We start from the raw sequence: 19,569 nt of genomic DNA on the forward strand, positions 1-19,569 counted from the left end.
TATATCTACACAACCTACGTACGTACAGTTAGCAGATGCGATGAAATTTATACGGAACCCATGCACCTTCCCTATCTGCAGTGATTTGGCCTGTTGATCTCATGATTGGAACCATCGATACTGCGCTTTCGAACTCGAGCTTTTCTGCACCCCATTCGAAGATCGTTTCAGTTATGCTGTCTCCATATATTTCAGCATGGTGAAGTTTTTTCTGATGTAATGTTTCTAGAAATACATATGTTATCATGGGTCTACCGATTCTCATTTACAGCAAGGTATTGAATGTAAAATGAAATGCTTACTAATCGTAATTATCAGCATCCAGCTACCCCTTTATCATGACTCTTCTTAATGGCGGGAGACTCAAACGCCGCCCTTGCCAGTTGCTAGCGCCGCCCCTCTCGCCCTTAGCGCCATCGTGGAATCTTATTTATTGGCAGGTACACACGCTCACGTGTTTTGTAACAGGTGGGTAAAATTGGAATTTTAACTTACCTCGCGCTTGACAAAGCAAAAAAAAGCGAACTGCCTAATTCCAGAACATTAATGTTCACATTCGATCATGATAGCGCGGCCATTGTTCTATTATAATTTTTCACCCGAATCATAAAGGAATAATGCCCAAATTGTAACTAACATGGTCATATGATCTTATGGATAGATGGATAAATTCGACTTTGGAACTCTTTGCCAGTGCATCCCAGTAATTACTGTAAATTATTTGAACGACAAATGACTGTAATGCCCGTTGACTGCAGCCAACTTCAACCCGCGCGCCGATGATGCCCCGCTTTTCGTCCCGCCAAAAAAGAGGGATGGAAATATGGAATTAATGTCTGGCTTCGTCGTATGCATATTATGGCATTATTTCAGGTTTTTTCAGATGAATTATTTGACCAGTGCTTCGAACGATCAGTTTTCTGTAGTACCTAAACCCTCGAGATGAATGCTCGATTTAATGATAAATCTCCAAAGAGACTGTGGATACTTTTCAATTTTGCAGAGCCTCCGGTCACCCCTTTTTTCAACATAGCTATTAGATGGCGCAGATCACACAGTACTTGTGAAAGATTTATCGATTATTCAATTAATTTAATAACGGTCTGAATCCTATACATACCAGGTACCGATGTTGAAAGCAGGTATGGCGCGATGTTCCTCAATCAAACTCCTCGTTTATAAATCCCTCGAACATTTATGTAGGTAGTGCCACCTACTAAAGTTAACGAAAGCTGTGGGCAACAGTCGATAACAATAAACAATAGTTGAAATTTTATAACCGACACGACCTAACCACGTGATCGAAATTTTACGGGACTCAAGTGCGGGACTTTTTGAATAAAAATTCTTTTGTATTATTATTATTAATTTCAAAGAGGGTAAGATTCAATGGGCAGATGTTGTAGTAACGAAAATTTTTACATTTTCATATGATAAGAATAAATTTGTTGTCTCTGATTGTAACGAGATTTAAATATAGCTATATTATACATAGTACAGACGTGGGGTACATAACACCTTTTTTCAGGTATGGATTTTTACAATTCCACCAACAATACACAATTTATCATAATTATGGAAGGAATTATTTGACAAAGATATTAAATTGATCACGATTATACTGAAATATAATCGCTATTTCCATCTCATCGATACACTTAGCTGGCAATCTTCTTCCTTTTTCTTGTACAATGATAACATTCGAAAGAGCTTACCTTTACTCGAGGGGTCAAAAAAAAGATAATGACGAATAATACTTTCTCTCAGTGAATTATCTTCAACTTGATCACAAACCGCAATACTTATTATTAATTGCTACGTGTAAGTACTTGTATGTAAAAGTTGAAGTTGATAAACCTAAAATCTTGCATAGTGTGAATCTGTATTGGTATCAAGTTTTATCAATTCATATTTAGGCATTGGTCTAGCAGACGTACTTCGAGCAACCGTTTGTAAAAACATAGAAAATCGAGTATCGACGAAGTTGATTGTTGGAGAAATCAAGAGTCAAAGATGTCGCTAACAATAAGGAGATTAGCCAAATGTAATCACCAACATAAATACACTGTCTTAATTAACTAATAGATTATATATACATATTAGATCTAATACATATACATTTATAGCCTTGAGCGGCGATTTTGGTATACACTTTCAACTCGAGGTTGATAACGATGCTTTTTTTAACGTTAACCTTGGTTCTTGTTCAACATTTCAAGCCAGAGGAGATTGGAGCTCAATATACAATAAATAACGAATATGCGAATGAATTACACGAGTGAATTTTTCCTGCCTGTATTACTCAAGAAAATTATGGTACAATACGAGAAATGACCAACCATGTTAAGGTTCAAAGATCTCTACAATGACATAAAAGCGTTTGATGATTGGAATGGATGATGAAATATTCGGTCATGATTATAAGAAATTAATAGGAAAAGGCAACATAAAGTCTTAGACAGCGGATTTGGAGTATGATACTGAGCAGCAGAATCTGGAAATGGCTAAATAAATATGCCAATAAAATGGGCATGACAGCTGAATTTTATAATTACCTGTACTCTGACTTGAGAGAATACTTTGCTTATCGATCAACCTCACTGACATAATTATATTTTCTAAACATTGAAACGAGTTTCCGAACCATCAGCCAACATTAATGTAACGGTACGATTGTTTATCCATATTAGTCGGGCCAGCCGCATTGGATTTAGACGTGCAACGTCGTTTATTGGTGCTGTGCTATATGACTTGATGCATCGGGTCTGAGAATTTCCTAAGCCAAACATTCCACTGCTTGTCTGCTGGGAATAGATAAATTATATTGGTTAGACTCATCCGTGTTCTGGCAGTTGTCTAAGAAATATGTGAAGGATTCAAACAGTCATCAATTTCAAATACAGGCTCTAGATATCATTCCAAGATACCAAACATCAATGCAACAAAATTGTTCTCTTCAATAAATGGAAAAAAAAAAATTACAAAGTACTTGGACGTAGTTACCTGCCAAAAGCATAGTTTGTTTTCTGAACACGAATAGCTAACTAAGAATTTTCCTTCTGGAGAGAAGGCTAGAGCAGTAACTGGCGCCTGGTGAGCAGTTACTGTTTGACATTTTACATTCCCTCGAAGTTCATAAAGTGCCAATTGTCCCCCTCGACCTCCAACTGCTATCCGGCGAGTGGCTGGGCAGTGACTCACCTTAAAATGGATTGTGTTTCTCATTTTTCTATGATCTATCATGAAAATTAGCAATATTTCAACTATCCTTAGCTCTTACTTGATTGAACCTGCAAACAGCTGGGAAAACGTCGTTCAACGCTTTCATTTTCAGATGACCTGGATCTAAACAGTGCAATATAATATCCATGACCTAGAAAAAGAAGCGAAAATGATTAAGTCAGCAATTCAGCTTACCAACGACGCGATATATCCATTCAATAGATGAACGACTTACCTCAACGAGTAAATCGCTCATCTCGCTTTGCATTTTGTCAATGAGCTGTTCCACTATTCTGAGTATTTCAGGTTTTGCTCTGGCAAGTACGCTAGCTCCGAGATTGACGTTTAGCGTCTGAGCATTCTGCTGTAGTGTATTAAATCTGGCAACCTCCCTGGCCATCGTAGTAATAAACGCTGCCGGCCTGGCCGTTGCAATCAACATCAAGGCATGTCGTGCAGTGCGACAACTGTCCGCCTGAGGTTTCAGTGGTAATCCATAAGTCATACTCGGCACCAGCTTATCTGCATCGCAACACATCTCCAGGAGGCCAAGTAAAACCTAACAGCAATGAAAATATACAAAAATTGAGGAAGTCGAAATACTTCCTCCAATTCTTACTTTCAAGATTACAAAGATGTTTATTTTATACGTTGATCAGAATGACGCACGATATTTCTTACCTTGGAAACATCTAAGTAGGGTTCCCAGACAGTAAAACCACGTCCGATGAGATCAATAGCAGCTCTGCGCAGAGCCGTATGCATTGGCAGCTTAGAGGAATGAGGTGCGTGAAGTAAATGCGTTAAGGCCATACTGGTATGTCGTGCAAGATTATCATTGCCAATACCGAATCCTTCGACAACGGAACTCTTTCGCCTTTGTTCGCTGTCCCTTCGTTGAGCGCTAGTTACATCTTGTCCAAACTCTGCACCAATTACACCAAGTAATACAACTGCCGTCGTTTGCTTCCGTTTAAGCTCGGCTATACTTGATGGTTTTCTCGCGATACTCAATTCTGCAAATAATTTTTTACATTGGAATTGTGTTTGTCACTCTCGATCGGATACATTCCACTGAAATAATGCGTAAAATTCAGTGTGATAGGACTTGGTGAGTGAAGAATAATGAAGTCTACCTTCTGCACCTTCCTCTTCTTCTTCTTCATCTTCCTGTTGCTGCTCCAACACAGGTACTGGACTTCCTGGCGGCGGACTTTGGTTTTGAGGCTGTGGAGCGATTGGTTCTTGGGTGCTGTACAAAGGCAGGTATTGCGACCAACTATCTACAAGTGACTTTCTACCTTTGGGTCCCATTCTGCCTAATTCTGCCAACAATAGAGCCTGTGCTGCTTCTCGGACCTAGCGAAAAAGAGCCAAGAATACATAGTATATCGATTATCATTCACTTGACTAGTATTTAAGAAAATCAAAGAAAACTCGATCAAGTTCCGAACGTTGTATGAACCTCAAGACATTGATGCTGCCATCGTCTAGCCATCATTTCAACTTGGGGACGCTTAAAACTCTTTGCCCCACCCTGTGCAGCGACCTTATCAGGCAGGAGAACGCAGTGCAATGTTGCCAAGAGTGACCAGCCCTGCTTAATTTGCGCCTGTTGCACAGTGTAAATTTCTTCGTTTTCTTCCTCAGCCTTATTCCAGCTTACCGCAACTCTGTTACCTGGACTGTAATGAAAATTAAAACTTGAATGGTAATCCCATTATGCCAGATTAATTAGCATGTCTCATGAGAATTATTGCAACGACTGTGGATAACAATATAGGGAAAATAGTTCAAATACCGATGCAACTTTCGATTTCTCTCTTGCTCAGGAACAAACGTTGCGTTATTCATGGACATCAGAGTGTTTGCCAGGGACACAACAGCCAGTAAGTGGTTACTTGTCAAAGTGGTAGATAACTCCCAGTGAGCTCGTGCAGTAAAAGCACGAGTGAGGCGTTCTTGCCTAACTAATTCAGCTGGCAAACGCTGCTCTAGCTGAGTCGCAGGCTCTCCAGCCATCTCCAGTTGAGTTTGCCACGTAGGGAGTAGCAGTGACATGTATCCTAAAAAATACCATTTTTATCATCCTCCTATTCCACATTTATTTCATAAGCAGTTACAAACCTCCTTTGGATAAGACACCAAATGAAACGGGCACCATTGGTCTGAGTAGGCCCAATTTTCCCTCGCATACTCTATCCAAATCTGGGTCCATACCCCAAGCATGTAAAAGACTCAACAATAACTGAGCGACTTCCATAGCAGCATTTGGTTCATTGAAGGTTCCATTTCTTTTCAAGGTATTTCTTGACATATCGTTGTTGTTCCAGCCATCACCTAGGCAGAAAGTTAGCCACTGTAACGGTATCAAAGAAGCAAAGAATCTTCAAGAACAAAAAAATCTACAAAACATTATACAATACTATGATAGCGCAAAATTTGCAGGTCAAAAAAATTGTCTCCGTGTACACAGATTTTGAGTTAAAAAGCTCTAAAAGAATGTCTGGCACTTGTGAAAATATTGAGCCTCTTTTATCATATAAAAATAATCAAAAGATGATGGAGACTGAATAGCATCAACTTAAAAATGTGCTTCGTTTAGAACCATATAAGCAGAGGAAAAAAACGCAAAACCTGAACACGAACAAGCTATAAAAAAAATATCTGGGTAAATTAAACAAACTCCATGCTCAGCAGTAATTATCTTTTGGTTCACGTTGGGGCTAACCTTTGCCGTCAAGAGTGGACGGCTTAAGCCCAACGCTCTCAACCTTGGCCTGCAACTTAGTCTGAACGTTTTCGGCACCTTCCTTCATCTTAGCCAATATACCTAGAGAAATAGATACTTATACTGTAGATAAACGGATTTAAACTTAAATGTGCAATGTTCGTGCAAGCAATTGCCAAATGAACTGGAACTAGCTATAAATGTGGATAAACATAATCGTAATAAACACATCTACAAGGGTATTTCGGTCTGAAGAAATAGGTTTTAAAAAAGAAATTAAACGCAGCAGGACATATTCGAGTTTTCGATAATAATATTCAGTGCATTATTACTGAACTGTGATCCATCTTTCGGCTGCCAAAAACACCCACTCAGGAGAGCGAGAAAAACGTTGAAGGTTCAAAGGTGTAGCTCATTTGCAGAGGATGGGTCTCTACAGTTTTCCAGAACATTCACGATGACGTGAATAGCAAGATCAAGTTCAATTTTAATTATCGATTTTAAATATTCTTCAGAGATTATTCAATAATAATAACAACTGTAAAAACTGTTCGATCTAAGCTGCAACATTATTGGGCCGTGCAAAAATAAAATCGAAGCAGTGCTGTGTGTATTAAAAAATAATAATTAGTATATGGCAAATAACAGTATCTGGTAAAAAGTACAACGGTACCGTGACGATCCTTTTCTTTGAGAATTCTTTCGACGTCTCCGGCTTTATCCTTGACGCGACCGAAAAAGTCTACAAATCATTATTTGTGTTTGAAAGAGATCGAAAAATTTGAATTATTTGAAAATTCGGTGATGCTAGAGTAGAAATAGAAGTTACGATATTTTGATATGCGATTCTCATGTGAATTATACCTGCAATTTTTTTATGGGCATCTGGGCTAGCCGACTGTGTGAGAGCTGCAACCTTCTGATATTCAGCAGCAGAAATCAGCCCCTGAGCCTCCAGAGAACCGGGTGACATAGATCCATACTCGTCACTCAGTAATTGAACTAAAAAGATGAACAGCAAATATGAAAATAAAAATAATCGACAATAACATAATTACGAAGAAGTCACTAAAATTCTTCACCAATGAGAGCTTCGATATCGAAGAACAATATGTGGCTTTCTGGATCCTTCGGATTAGTCCTGAGACCTTGTATCATCAGCGGTGAACCCTTGGCTTTTATTTGATTTCCATGATCATTTCCAGCCCCACCATGCAATTGTTGTAACTGATGTAATCCCCGTTGTGTTGCGTGACGAATTGCTGATAGATTTCTGTGCCTCAAGCCCCTAGAATAATCATATTTGATATTCACTTACCTAATTTGATTCGGCAAAGTAAAAAATAGAAATAACGAACCGGAAGAAATGCACAGCTGGATTAGCCAAGCCGAGTTCCCCACCGCCAGCAGTTCCACCGGTTGCTGCTATGGTATTCTCGTCACAGGCATAAAGGACTTCTTCCGCGATTATACCTGAATGAATCGTTCGTTTTTGACAAGACTTCATCTTTCATTAATCATTTTGACTATTCCTCATGCATGCCAAGTTATTTTACCATGTAAAACTCTATCCAGATGTCCTGTTTCCATTTGCCACACATATACAGCTCCATCGGAACAGCCAACGATCATGAAATCATCAAGAGGACGCCATTTGATGGTGACGACTGGAAACAAATGTCTGGAAGCGAGAACAACGCATTTTCTTTCTGCCAGTGAGAGTAATGTTACACTGTGATCTGAGGCAACGCTGCACACACATTTTTGAAGTCGAGGCTGTTAATAAAATTGCATTGATTAGTACCACTGTTGAATGTTGTTAGGAATGCTATAATAAAATCATCACTACTTACGCTGCAGTTGTCAGGAGGTACCATTAGTTGTGTGATTTCTCCAGCATGAACACAAAAGCGATGTATCAGGGTTCCAGCATATAAATCCCATAAACAAACAGCAAAATCTACAGATCCAGATACTAAATGTGTTCTATCGTATCTTGGTGCAGCTCCATGGGGATAGAGTAAACAATTTACTCGACCAGAATGTCCAAGTAAAACTTGATGTGGAGGCCAATCTACAAGTATGATTTCATTTGTAAAGTAGTGCAAATGATAGAAATGATAGGGATATAAATAATACATCGATTTTTCACCCAAAATTAGAAAAATAAAATTTGAAACATCTCAACTTTTGACATTTCCCCGGGCATTTTGATGTGAAAAACACGAATTCGTCGACTAAATTGGGCCACGACTCAATCGACGACGTAATCAAAGTAACGTCACAATGCAGTGCTTGTGAACTGAAAAAGACCATCAAGCTAAAAATCGATAAGGGTCCAATTGTCAGCTCACCATCATATTGTTGATGATTGCCATGTAATAACTGCAACATGACTGTCTGAGTTGCTGGTACAATAATAATACTGCCATCTTCTCTGCCTAATACTAATCGGCTTTGTTGTGGCAAATATATGCTAGCAGTTAATTTTATCCCATGACTATCTCCAGAATCCAGTTGATCAAGAATCCCAACTGGCGGTGGTTTCATTGCCTCCCAGGCAGCTGTGAGGCTTGTTTTAATAGTTGGTGGTAAGCTGGGCGGCTTGTAATCATTTTGATTGATTTGTAAAAGCTGTTGTGAAGTTACTTCTGGAAGAGTCCACAAAACAACGACTCCTTCACTGTCACCTCGTAGTAGATATTTGATCGTTTTGTTATGTTTCTGAACAGTCACCAGTCGCATTGCAGGTGGACATGAGAGAGGCTGTAACAAATTATTGTGCGTCAAAACTCGACACAACTATTGAACACAAGGGCTTCTGTACCTTGTCGCCTGGCTGTGTCAGAGTGTAGTATAAGTATGGTTGGTCATACTCGGCTGCGGGAGTGTGAAATTCCTTGTTGTCTGCCACGCTACTGAGAATCCAGATGATCATATTAAATATCATACCTCAAGTAGATTTATGAAGATAAATTTTGCCACTTAATATAGTAGTACGCTGTTCCTATCTCTGATTAAAAGTGATCTTCCATTTTAGTAGTGTGATTTATTATGTTGATCGAAACGCGTGTACAGCCAAAGCAATGTGAAAGCAGAGGCGATACAACATGCGTGCATAACTATGTGATCGTTATTGATTCATGATTTATTTTACAACGTTTAGATGGGTGTAAAGAATTGCGTAAAAAAGTACTTTGAATAATATCATTACCCTGTGATCAATTATACCAAGGATGTAAGTCGAAGAATCATGTGTTAGGGGCATTTCTTTTCACTAGCTGAGCAGTGGCTTCTATTATCAACGATACATGAATAAAAGTATGTAAACTCATGCATTACCTTGATCATTTGAATGCTTATCAATTATGGTCAATAAATATTTCAAGTGGTTTGCTTGCAGTAGTAAATCATTATGAAAGATGTTTGTTAGTAGAAAGAAATATGCAAAATTAATGAATCAAAGAGGAGATAGAAAGAAAAGTGATACAAAAATAATAATACCAAAATGTGAACTCAATAGATAGTCACGAGTAGACATAAATAAAACAATGATTACGAATAAGGTAAAAGATATTGTTGGGTTACCTGCTGAGAGCCTTGCCCTTCAGCTTGCTAGAACAGACCGGATCTCCCATGGAATGTGGTAGAGGATATGTTATGTAAGACGAAACGTCACCATCAAACAGATAAATGTGTCAATCAATGTGCAGTCGATATAAATAGTGAATTGATAATTTGTCTTAAATTAAAAAAAATAGAGTAACGATGCGAATAATTGGATTTTTACTAATAATAGGAATGAAGTTACTATCGGTGTAAGAAAAGCCTAGTCTGAGTCTATATTTTTAGCTAATTGCTTAGCTTAGCTCTTTCAAAAAACATGATGAATGATTAACTATTTATACCGATTAGTTTGCTCCAACATTCAGATATCCTTAGCTGCAACTAATATAAAATCAAGGGCAGCAAACTATAAATGCAATTTTGTCGTCAACTATTTGATCCAAATGTAAGAGTAAATGTAAAACGAGGTTTCATGAATAAATGCACGATGATTTTACAGGCAACTCGAACCTAAATATTGTGCTTTTTAATACGATTTGCAAAAATTCCCCATCAATAATAAATACAACTAAGATAGTATGGGTATAAAGGCAAACAACTATTTTCTACATTGCCACTATTGTGAATCTAATAAATTTGTAATTTAAAGCAAAAAACACCTGACCAAATTTTATAATGTTACGAAAAACCGAATTTGTACTGATGTAAAATTTTGAGAAGTTCAAAGATTTAGATTTAAATTCTTAATATTAGGTCAGTCCACATGCATATTGAACTGTTCAGCTCAAGGCTTAAAATATTTGAAAATGAGAACAATAACTCTGTAACATACATGCATGCCACAAGTCAATGAAAAAAAAGTTCACGTCACCATATTCTTAATGATCTTACAAAGTGAAAAGGTTTTTTCTAGCATTCATATGAACTTGTTGTTAATATGACATGAATTAAATGGATATACACATAAATTAAAAAATTATACTACGATATTGCAGGCTATATTAAATCACACTATTTGAACCAAACAAAATTTGGATACAGTCTTGGGATATTGATGAGTTAGTCCCAAACTTCAAATACATTTAACTTTTTTTTTTACGGCTTGCTCCTGATTTTACACATTACTCTTCCATTTTGCTTCAAGTGTATTTTAGATTTGATTGAAATGAAATTTCAAGGATAATAAAAAGTATACAATTGACCACCCATCGATTGAGTGATTGTTCGATTCTTAACTTCTTAAAAAATGTTAGTTCAATTGCTTAACACTTTTCAAAGAAATAGGCTATCGCGCGTGCCACAGGATGTTTGACTATCAATCTGTGAAGTTTCTATTGATATACATGAATCGAACGTACTTAGCAGGTAGCTTGTAGAGATAACCATGACCTTCATCGCTCCAAAGAACCACTCTATCAGGAGCCAAAAAATCCCCTGCCATCCAACGTTCACCACGAGGTGCTGTTACGGAACACAATACTGAGAAATCACTAGCGTCAAAGATCTGAAAAATAATATCTCATTGAATTCATCAACGAATTTCCATTTACGGGACGTCAATCAAACCTTACCTGCCAGTACTTAGAGCAAACTATTAGGACAGTTCGTTGATTGTACGGGCAGCATATCATAGCCAACGCGTTTAAACAACGAATTTGTTTGCTTTCGTGTTCGTAAAGTGGCTCATTGTGTCGATTCTCGTGACCCAGCAGAGTCCAAACTTTGACTGTCCCCGTTGTCGTCAACGCCAGCACTACATCGTCTTCAATAAAGATGAATTAGTTGTTGTGAGAGATTGACAATTTCAATTATTAGACAATCGAAGCAAAATAAAAACTTAATCAAAATTACAAAATTAAAAATTTGTCATTGGATTTTGCTTTCATTTCAATATTATTCATACATGTTAAACACATTACATCATAAGTAATCAAGCAGTAACTAATTATCAGAGATTATAAAACTGGAACCTGTAGCCTTCAAGAATAGGAGAGAAAATTTCGTGTTAAAATTCAAAGCTAGGCCAATGAATAAACGAAAGCACTCAAATCCAATGTTAACTACGCAACGTATTAACTTAGTTAATGTTGATTGCAACATGCGTTTCAATAGGGTATAATAGATATTAATATCGGTGCTAAAGTCTTGGTATATTTGATATGTATACTTACATTAGAGTAGGCAGCTTACAATTAGAGATATCGCACAAATGATAGATGTATGGATAGAGCTTTCATAGGGAACAGGAGATAGCGATCGCGGAGATGATAGTTTTAAAAGGAGATAATAGTTAGAATGAAATAAAAAGATTCACTGAACCAAAGACAGTAGCTGGTCACTAAAAAATAATAAGAATAAAATCTCAATATATACATATGGATAGAATTTTGGTTTCAACGACAGCAGAACAATTAATGAGATACTGAAAATCAGTAAATACTGGAATTTCTCCGTTTCATAACATGCTGTAAAATGACAATGTGATTAAATCAAATTCTATAGTTTTTATGCTAAGACAGTGTTTCCGTTTGCTATTCAGAATAACTATCCAATTGAATTGCACACAATAATTGTGCTGAGCGATAGCCAAAACAATCCAAATTGTTAAATAAATACTTCAAAATAGCCAAGATGCAATATACTGATTCAAATATTATGTCTGATAAAAGAGCCCAAAAGACACCCCAGGAGAAATATAACTGTACAATATATACCATCTATACATTACAATGGTATGATTTTCCAATTGTTATGTCCAAACTCACTTAGAACTAGGTTATTCGTACACCATTGTATATAAAGAAAAAAACCCAAAATGGAAACTCATAAAAAAAAGTAAAAAAAGCCTCTTTAACTTGTCGAGAAAATACTGGTCACTTGTTATATGAGAGCGTTACCTGTTAAAATAAAAAGTCTACGACTGTAGTGAGATATTGGAAAAAAATTCATTATCAATCAGATACAGAAATAAAGCAGTAAACAATAATGTAAAACATATTTCCGCAATCTACATATCTTCAAGAGGCGACAATAGTTTCAATTATTACTTAAAAACAGGTAAATTGACGCAGCTCATGTAACTCAGATCAGTGATAAGAACACAGGAAATTGAAATATCTAAGGCTGAGATGTAATCGGAAAATATTAGTAGAGAATAATTCGGATTAGGATGGTAAGCATAGATGTGTGATGGACTGTAACTAACTTGTATGCACGTAGAACCGACCTTTCCGTTTGGCCGGTCGCAAGACATGCAGCGCACTTATCCAGTCTGGATTTACTCTTGAACTCAAGGTAAACAATACTTCCAGGCTGAATGGATCCATCACCAGAACTTCTGGATAGTAACTAAAGACAAAAATAGACTTGAGAGTGGAATTGGAAAAAGGCTGAACCGCTTCATGAAAACATTGTTTTTCCAAAGCTGATATCACTCATTGTCAGTTTCTTACCCAGAGCAGAATAACCTGATATCTTCACCTCCTGCAGAAACGTACGGCAGCATTTGGGTGTGGATGTTGTTGAGTTTGACCGTTTCTCTGCACTTTCCATCTATCAAATCCCACGTGCACATTTCCCCACTCTCGCTGCTACTCACTATGTAGTTTTGCTCCATTATCACACTCGCACGGCTCAGGCACATTATAGGAGCCGTATGTCCAACAAGTAAACACCTCGGAGTCATCTTGAGTAAATAACAAGTATTGAAACTGTAGATGTTATCTTTGCTACCTCTAAGTAAGTAATAAAAATAGCTGCTTTTATTTAAAATCTTTACCTTTAGAGTATCTGGATCTACTTGCCAGAGGCATATTTGTCCGTCGTAACATCCAGTCACTAGAGTTTTTTGATCTCTTGACAGATAAATACAAGATATGCAATGTGTTGGAGCAATTCTTCCCCATAACACAATTGGCACAACTAAACTCGTGCCTGCTGTCATCTCGAACTGTCCTGAAAATTAAAGGATAATTTGACAAATGATTTTGACATCTTATAACAAATAGTTATTCCCGAAATAGAATAATTTTTAGGACAAACAAATATATGTATGGGTGACCCAGTGAAACAACAAATGTGAGATGAGATGAGGAATCATCTCCGAATGAATTTACTTTTTAATAGATGTCATGTGCCAAGATAATTACGCCTTCAATAAATCACACGATTAGTTTCGAGCCTGAGAAAACTGTCAAAGAATGAGCTCACTGCTGTACCTACGTTTCGAGGTGTGTACGATTATTAAAAGTCAAAAGTACGAAAACTTAAATGGATCTCGTGATTACACGAAGTGATATCAACAATTGGCAGTAAGGTACCAACTCATCAAAATCAATTTGAATGAAAACGTCTGCTACGTCTACGTTGGCCTGCGCTTTGAGCATAATAGGTATGACTTTTTGTATTTTTTTTCAAAACAACCACTCACCTGAACGTCACTCACCGGGACTGGATGACGAGGGAACACTTATTACTTCAAGACTGATGCTCTTTGCAAACACAAGAATCTGTGCACCCGTTCTATGAAATTAATTAAGTGTCGCCCATTTTGGAATTCTCCAAAACGAAGTATGCTCCAAATGCCCAAGACGTCAATCAGCTGATTTGTTTTGAGTTTGCGCCATACGACCGAGTGCATACGACAGATACGAGCAGATACACCAGATAATGATACGACACGGGTTCCCTTCACTAGTGCTCTACTATACGAATCAAAGACTGCTACAAATGCTCAAGCAGTGTCTCCATCTCCAGAAAACTCTACGCAACCGTACTGTGTTTTTCTCTGGTTTTTAGCAAATATTACGGGAATGCTCTTTTCCTAATTGCTAAGCGTATCCCGTGAGCGTGCACGTTGACTGAAGAATGACAAATCTGGAGGGCTATCAACTCCTACATCCTGAGTTACTTACGGAAGAAACTCTGTTAGAAATCTTGAAGGATGTGAGTTTCCTCTTAGAGATTTAACGTTCACACATTTTTCAGTCGTTAATTGATTATATTTACCATCTCCTACAGAGATGCATTGAAGTACCCAAACTCAAATCCAAGAGCAAAACTGAAATGGTTGAGATATTCAAACGAGTAGCATTACCGCTACCCCAAAGGAAGTGCAGCACGGGCACTCCTGTGCGGAAAAGATCTCTTGGCCTGCCTAATGGCAGAGATGCTCAGGAAGCCACCTCAATGTGAGTTGTATGTTCTAAAACCATAGGCAAACTACTTTACGTTTGATCTACTGTTTTATTCTAGGAGAATTGCTAAAATGTCATTGGATACTTCACCAACTCACAGTAGTAACGAAAGCCTCTCCACCACAAATAGTTCAAAATCACGAATAATTCGTCTGTCAAAGTCATCTCCAACTACAGAAACTTCTCCTGATACTAATAAACGAAAATCTGAGAAAGTATGTAGTCGGCTGGTAATAGGAAAGTTTGCTATTACCCATACAGCACGATTCAATGAACATTCATCCTGTTCCAGAATTCTTCAGAACCAGTTCATTCTCATAAGCGGCAAAAAATCACATGGCCTTGAGATTCCTTATTAAACCTTGTTAAATCCTGAATTCATCATTACCTGATTGCAAGTGTCACATCAGCTGATGGCAGAGAAAAGGGGCACAGGAATTCAAGGAAATGGTTGTATAAGAATACAATTTAGTATAACAATTGGATGCATTCATTTGTACAGATTTTCTCTTTTGATAGAATCAATAAAATATCAATACAATGTAAGCTCCATTGAGTATTCATATTAATCTCCCTCACACGACTTACCACACTGTACAATTATAAATACTATGGTGTACACCGAATGATAAATGGAAGCATCGAGTAGACGCACACTCTACGCACACACATTCACAGATAGACAGGTATCGCAATTTACAGTACATGATTCAAGTAGGTGGAAAAACCTGTGCTAACGTGTAGTGTATATTCAACGTTCCATCAATCGGTTTCAACTGTCAATAGTTAGATGACGTAATAACACCGCACTGTAATAACACAATAACATAAGATCACAAAAAAAACCATTCAAATTCGTGATTAATTTATGCACTCACTCGATTACCCCCTCACACCCACGTTTCAATGAGTAAACTTCAATCTCTCAAAAACTGCACAACACTCTAGTTCTATCGCGAATCAAGAAGTATAGTGATCGATTGTCCATCAAGCATTTGGTGGGTGGGTGCCCTCCCTTCATGTGTTAGACAGGTGTCTCATGGTCAGCTTCTTCGATCCTTCCTAATCGCCAAGCATTGGGGTCCCCTGCAGCTGCTGTAAGACAGAATTGTGTCATTAAAAAATACGTACTTCACGTTGTAAATTTCTGCTCTCTTCCAAGCAAATTGGGCTATTGTAGTGTATGTTCTCTATAAATGTACACGGTACCAACTAGGTTATTTATAAAGCTGTTGAATCTGCTCATATTAGGGATGATTGCACTGTATATAGCCTGAATCAAAACTTACCACAGTAATAGTATTTGATCCGTGACAAACCTGAACAGAAAATAAAATGGTAACTACCGCATCAGTAGGATAATATAGAAGAGTAAGGTGGATTAGAGGTGGACTGGAGTATAAATTTGGTGTTGATGACGCGCATGATTGACAAAACCGGATAATAAGTCATCGGTTACTTTTGAAATGTATATTAACAAACGCGAAGTGCCCAGACTTTTCATTAAGAAAAATATGTTTCTGCTAATCTATTGAATAATTGTCCATGGCGGGTGATGAGAAAACATAAAAGCGATGGTAAACTTACCTGGTTTAAGAACCGAGGGGAAAAATAAGAACCGTAAGGCATGGCGTGGCGTGGCATGGTGAGGCGAGGCGAGGCGAGGCAAGGTTACGTGCCACACGTGTGTGTTGGGGATTCTGCTTGGGGATTATTATTGCGAATCGGGCACAACGGGAGGACGTACGGAGCATGAAGGTGCCTAGGATGATGAAGGGCGTTGTTCAGCACGTCGGGGCTCGTATACAGCAGCGGCACTCGCTCTTCTATACCAAAACCAAATCAATAAAGGTGGAAAATTATAAAACAATAACAGATGAGAAAATTTTGTAGTGCATCAGGTATTCGTATACAAATCTAGGATTTTTTGAGGGGAATAATCTTTTGTGCGTAATAACTAATCGCAGATAAATTATGTACATTTAACACGATAACACGATATCTTTAAAAGGAAGTAAAAATTCAAGAAGCTTGCTATATAGTGTACAGTGGAGTAAGGCTATAACAGTAAATGATTTTTTTTACAGTGGATTACTAATTATTATTACCAAAGTTGCACAACAGGAAAGGAATGGAATTGATAAGTTCGCGCGCACAAACAGATATACTATACAGCTTTGACTTGCATATATACAGTCAAAGTTATACAAGTATTCACGCCGAAGACACAAAGTTGAATGAGCTTGAAACACTACCTTGTAGCTGCCGGTTGATGAGTGCGGTGATACCTTGACCATTGCCGCCACTGTTCTTTACCACCAGCTGTAGCTTAGTATCCAAATCGCTGTTATCAACATTGGTAGAACCTGTCCCAACACCTGGGACACTAGCCAAGCCTACAACCTGCCCATTTTGATGCTGATGGAGGCCACTCGCCGCCATTGTCTCACTCACCTGACACATACAACGCACGCTTACATTCATTTTTGTAAATCAACGATCATTGAATTTCGAAACGATACCAGAATGTCACCATGTCATTCGTCGCATTTTATAATCAACAATAATAATGAATGATTGATGATAACTCATGATGAACAATTATAAAGCTGCATAATGAACACTTTTGTAAATGAGCTTATGAGACGACCTCCTTGAGACGGTAGAATTCTGAAAAAAGGGGGTACACAGATACCTGCATCAACTTTTTAACAACGTCCCTTCCAAGAATATGGTCGAATACTGCTTGCAGAAATTGATCCGTGATGATACTCAATTTGAGCTTGTCTCTGTGCCAGAGTAGTATTCTGGACTCCTCCATTGCTGTTATAGATACCTGAACATATTCACGTATGTATATCAGTACAATATGGCATACAGGTATGGTTTTGAGTCATAGGTAAATCATTTGAAAGAAATGGCTATTTACTTGGAAATATTCATCCGTGGATACGCCAAACCATTCTGGAGAATCAAGAAATTGATGCGGAAATACGATATGTAATGCTCTCCCATTCTGCGAGACCACCAACCTATTTTAGTTGCAATTTCGTGAATCATGTTATTGTACTTAGAATATAGATAGTGAAATCCTCGCACATCACTTTATACAAATGACACTTACTTTCCAGAAAGTACCAATGAAAGTGAGTCGACTTTTGTGACTTTTTCCTGTGCATAAACTTCTTGGTACTTGAGTTGACGGATTCCTTTCATACAGTTCAAAACTTTTTTAAATTGGTGGCGTGACACTCGCAGGGGTTGGAACACTGCGACAAATACCTGAGATAGTAAACATTTCTTTTAATTATGAAAAAAAAGATAGAAGTTAGTTGACATCGGTTTCAGAGACTGACCTCTTCAACTTCTCTGGAGAACTTGACTGGTCGAAGTCTGTAGAGGAGCATACAGACGTGAACAAAATTTATTGCAACGAATATCGCATTCCACAAAGCTGCATCAAGCCAGCAGGCAATAGCCCATCCCCAAAGGGCGAGGAAGGCGCAACCAACAAGTAGAGTACATCGGAGATATAAAACGCCGTGTATGCCACTAGGGGCAAGGTGGGAGAGAAGGAAGAATGCATTGGCTAATTGGAAGTAGATGTGATTAACATAGACCCCGTGATAGGGTTGACAAGTAAAAGCACCACTCAAAAATGTCGATGATATCACAGGTGGGTATGGGTAAGATCCGTGGTTGATCCCTGATAAACCGCCATCACCTGCAAATTGATTTTGGTCTAATATTTCCAAATTTTATAATATAGAGAACAGGCAAAGATGTTGGTCATGCAAGACATGTAATTATATCAAAAACTAAGGTCAAAGATGAGATGCAAGAATATAGAACTATGACATTTACTACACCTGTAACAGGTTTGACAGTGGTATTGCGGCACTCGTCATTTCTAGACCCGACGGGTGCGGAAAGATCTGTAGGCTGGGAAGACCGGGGCGCAATGCTGCTGTCAGAAACAACACTAGATGCCCCACCAGGGTCTGTATAGTTGGCACCTGCTTCAACCACCAAGAGACACAGAAAGAGTACTAGAAACAAGACCCTGGCGTAGGCGCTATAGTGACCCCAGCCATCCCGGCCACCTTGTGGGACGATCCTCATCCACATCCCCGCATCACCCCTGCTGAAATCCACCTGCCGAAAACTCGGGCGCAGCCCCCGTTGTTGAACTTCGTCGGTATCCGGGGCATATATAGTTATGTGTATGCTGTGGTGTATTCCCAGTGTTTAACCGGGATAGCCCGCGGTTTTTTTCTGATGACGATGACACCGAGGATTTTGTATCGGATCACCGAATCAGGTTTGAAAACTATAACAACGAGTGACGCGACCTAATATCACGAGCAGGCGCGATGTCGGAATCAATAAACGACGTTACGTTACGTGAACCAAGTTTGGAATAATCCACCCACGAAGCGAACAAAACGGCGATTAGATGATATCATCACTAGTCGTACAATTCTGCGAAATGACAACGATACCGCATCTGTAGTGGTAATTGCGACCTATACTCCGATTATTAATTATGACTTCTTATGTATAGCAATTAGCGAACACAAAACTTAACGTACACAGGCACAAATATCGAGGTTGGGTAGGCCGCGGTCGCACCCAACGATGCCAGGCGTCGCAAACCTTTCAAAACCCCTGGTTTCTTATCGGTTATCAATAGGCAATACCACTCTTAGCTTTTCCCAAAATGCAAGCCATGCTCGAAATAGTCGTCGGCGCAGCAAGCATGATCTATCAATTGATCTACTTGCTGATCCGCCGCAGCGATTGCGATTTCGCCGCAGCTCGCGACTGCGTCCATTGCTGAGTGCAGTTGGGTGA

General features: G+C 38.4%; 3 protein-coding genes across 21 annotated transcripts; 1 reads left to right on the forward strand and 2 right to left on the reverse strand.

Annotated features, from left to right (window-relative positions):
* Positions 1-1,458: 1,458 nt before the first annotated feature.
* Positions 1,459-14,102, reverse strand: LOC105693153 (WD repeat-containing protein 7). Of its 15 annotated transcripts, none has more exons than XM_020856454.2 (25): positions 13,965-14,102; positions 13,299-13,474; positions 12,973-13,205; positions 12,726-12,868; positions 11,092-11,282; positions 10,879-11,024; positions 9,542-9,568; positions 8,781-8,871; positions 8,308-8,719; positions 7,807-8,027; positions 7,510-7,729; positions 7,312-7,426; positions 7,036-7,241; positions 6,818-6,955; positions 6,627-6,695; positions 5,954-6,055; positions 5,350-5,562; positions 5,024-5,288; positions 4,688-4,907; positions 4,359-4,581; positions 3,904-4,238; positions 3,458-3,781; positions 3,281-3,373; positions 3,004-3,201; positions 1,459-2,804 (listed from the first exon to the last, which is right to left on the reverse strand). In XM_020856454.2, the coding sequence occupies exons 2-25, from the start codon at positions 13,461-13,463 to the stop codon at positions 2,619-2,621; spliced, it is 4,536 nt and encodes a 1,511-aa protein (XP_020712113.2). In that variant the 5' UTR covers positions 13,464-13,474; positions 13,965-14,102; the 3' UTR covers positions 1,459-2,618. The 15 variants fall into 15 exon arrangements, with proteins under 15 accessions (XP_020712113.2, XP_025602882.2, XP_012268307.2 ...); XM_025747097.2 differs by having other exon boundaries at positions 1,459-2,801; positions 12,747-12,868; positions 13,950-14,087; XM_012412884.3 differs by having other exon boundaries at positions 12,747-12,868; positions 13,950-14,087.
* On the forward strand, positions 13,736-15,261 carry LOC105693156. Of its 2 annotated transcripts, XM_012412894.3 has the most exons (5): positions 13,736-13,910; positions 14,318-14,464; positions 14,540-14,709; positions 14,774-14,930; positions 15,008-15,261. In XM_012412894.3, the coding sequence occupies exons 2-5, from the start codon at positions 14,387-14,389 to the stop codon at positions 15,059-15,061; spliced, it is 459 nt and encodes a 152-aa protein (XP_012268317.2). In that variant the 5' UTR covers positions 13,736-13,910; positions 14,318-14,386; the 3' UTR covers positions 15,062-15,261. The 2 variants fall into 2 exon arrangements, with proteins under 2 accessions (XP_012268317.2, XP_048505904.1); XM_048649947.1 differs by lacking the exon at positions 13,736-13,910 and having other exon boundaries at positions 14,197-14,464.
* On the reverse strand, positions 15,183-19,557 carry LOC105693155 (blood vessel epicardial substance-like). 4 transcript variants are annotated; one of them, XR_002306059.2, is made up of 10 exons: positions 19,308-19,557; positions 18,585-19,197; positions 18,072-18,439; positions 17,840-17,997; positions 17,645-17,747; positions 17,411-17,551; positions 16,971-17,169; positions 16,303-16,541; positions 16,005-16,034; positions 15,183-15,810 (listed from the first exon to the last, which is right to left on the reverse strand). XR_002306059.2 is itself a non-coding variant. In XM_012412892.3 (8 exons), exons 1-8 carry the CDS (start codon positions 18,841-18,843, stop codon positions 15,740-15,742), a joined length of 1,329 nt encoding a protein of 442 aa, XP_012268315.2. In that variant the 5' UTR covers positions 18,844-19,557; the 3' UTR covers positions 15,183-15,739. The 4 variants fall into 4 exon arrangements, 1 of the variants encoding a protein (XP_012268315.2); XR_007276912.1 differs by having other exon boundaries at positions 15,183-15,524; positions 15,594-15,810; positions 18,585-19,557; XR_001103452.3 differs by having other exon boundaries at positions 18,585-19,557.
* Between the last annotated feature and the right edge of the window lie 12 nt (positions 19,558-19,569).

The sequence above is a fragment of the Athalia rosae genome, chromosome 2 (assembly GCF_917208135.1).
Source record: "Athalia rosae chromosome 2, iyAthRosa1.1, whole genome shotgun sequence".
Taxonomy (NCBI): Eukaryota; Metazoa; Arthropoda; class Insecta; order Hymenoptera; family Athaliidae; genus Athalia; species Athalia rosae.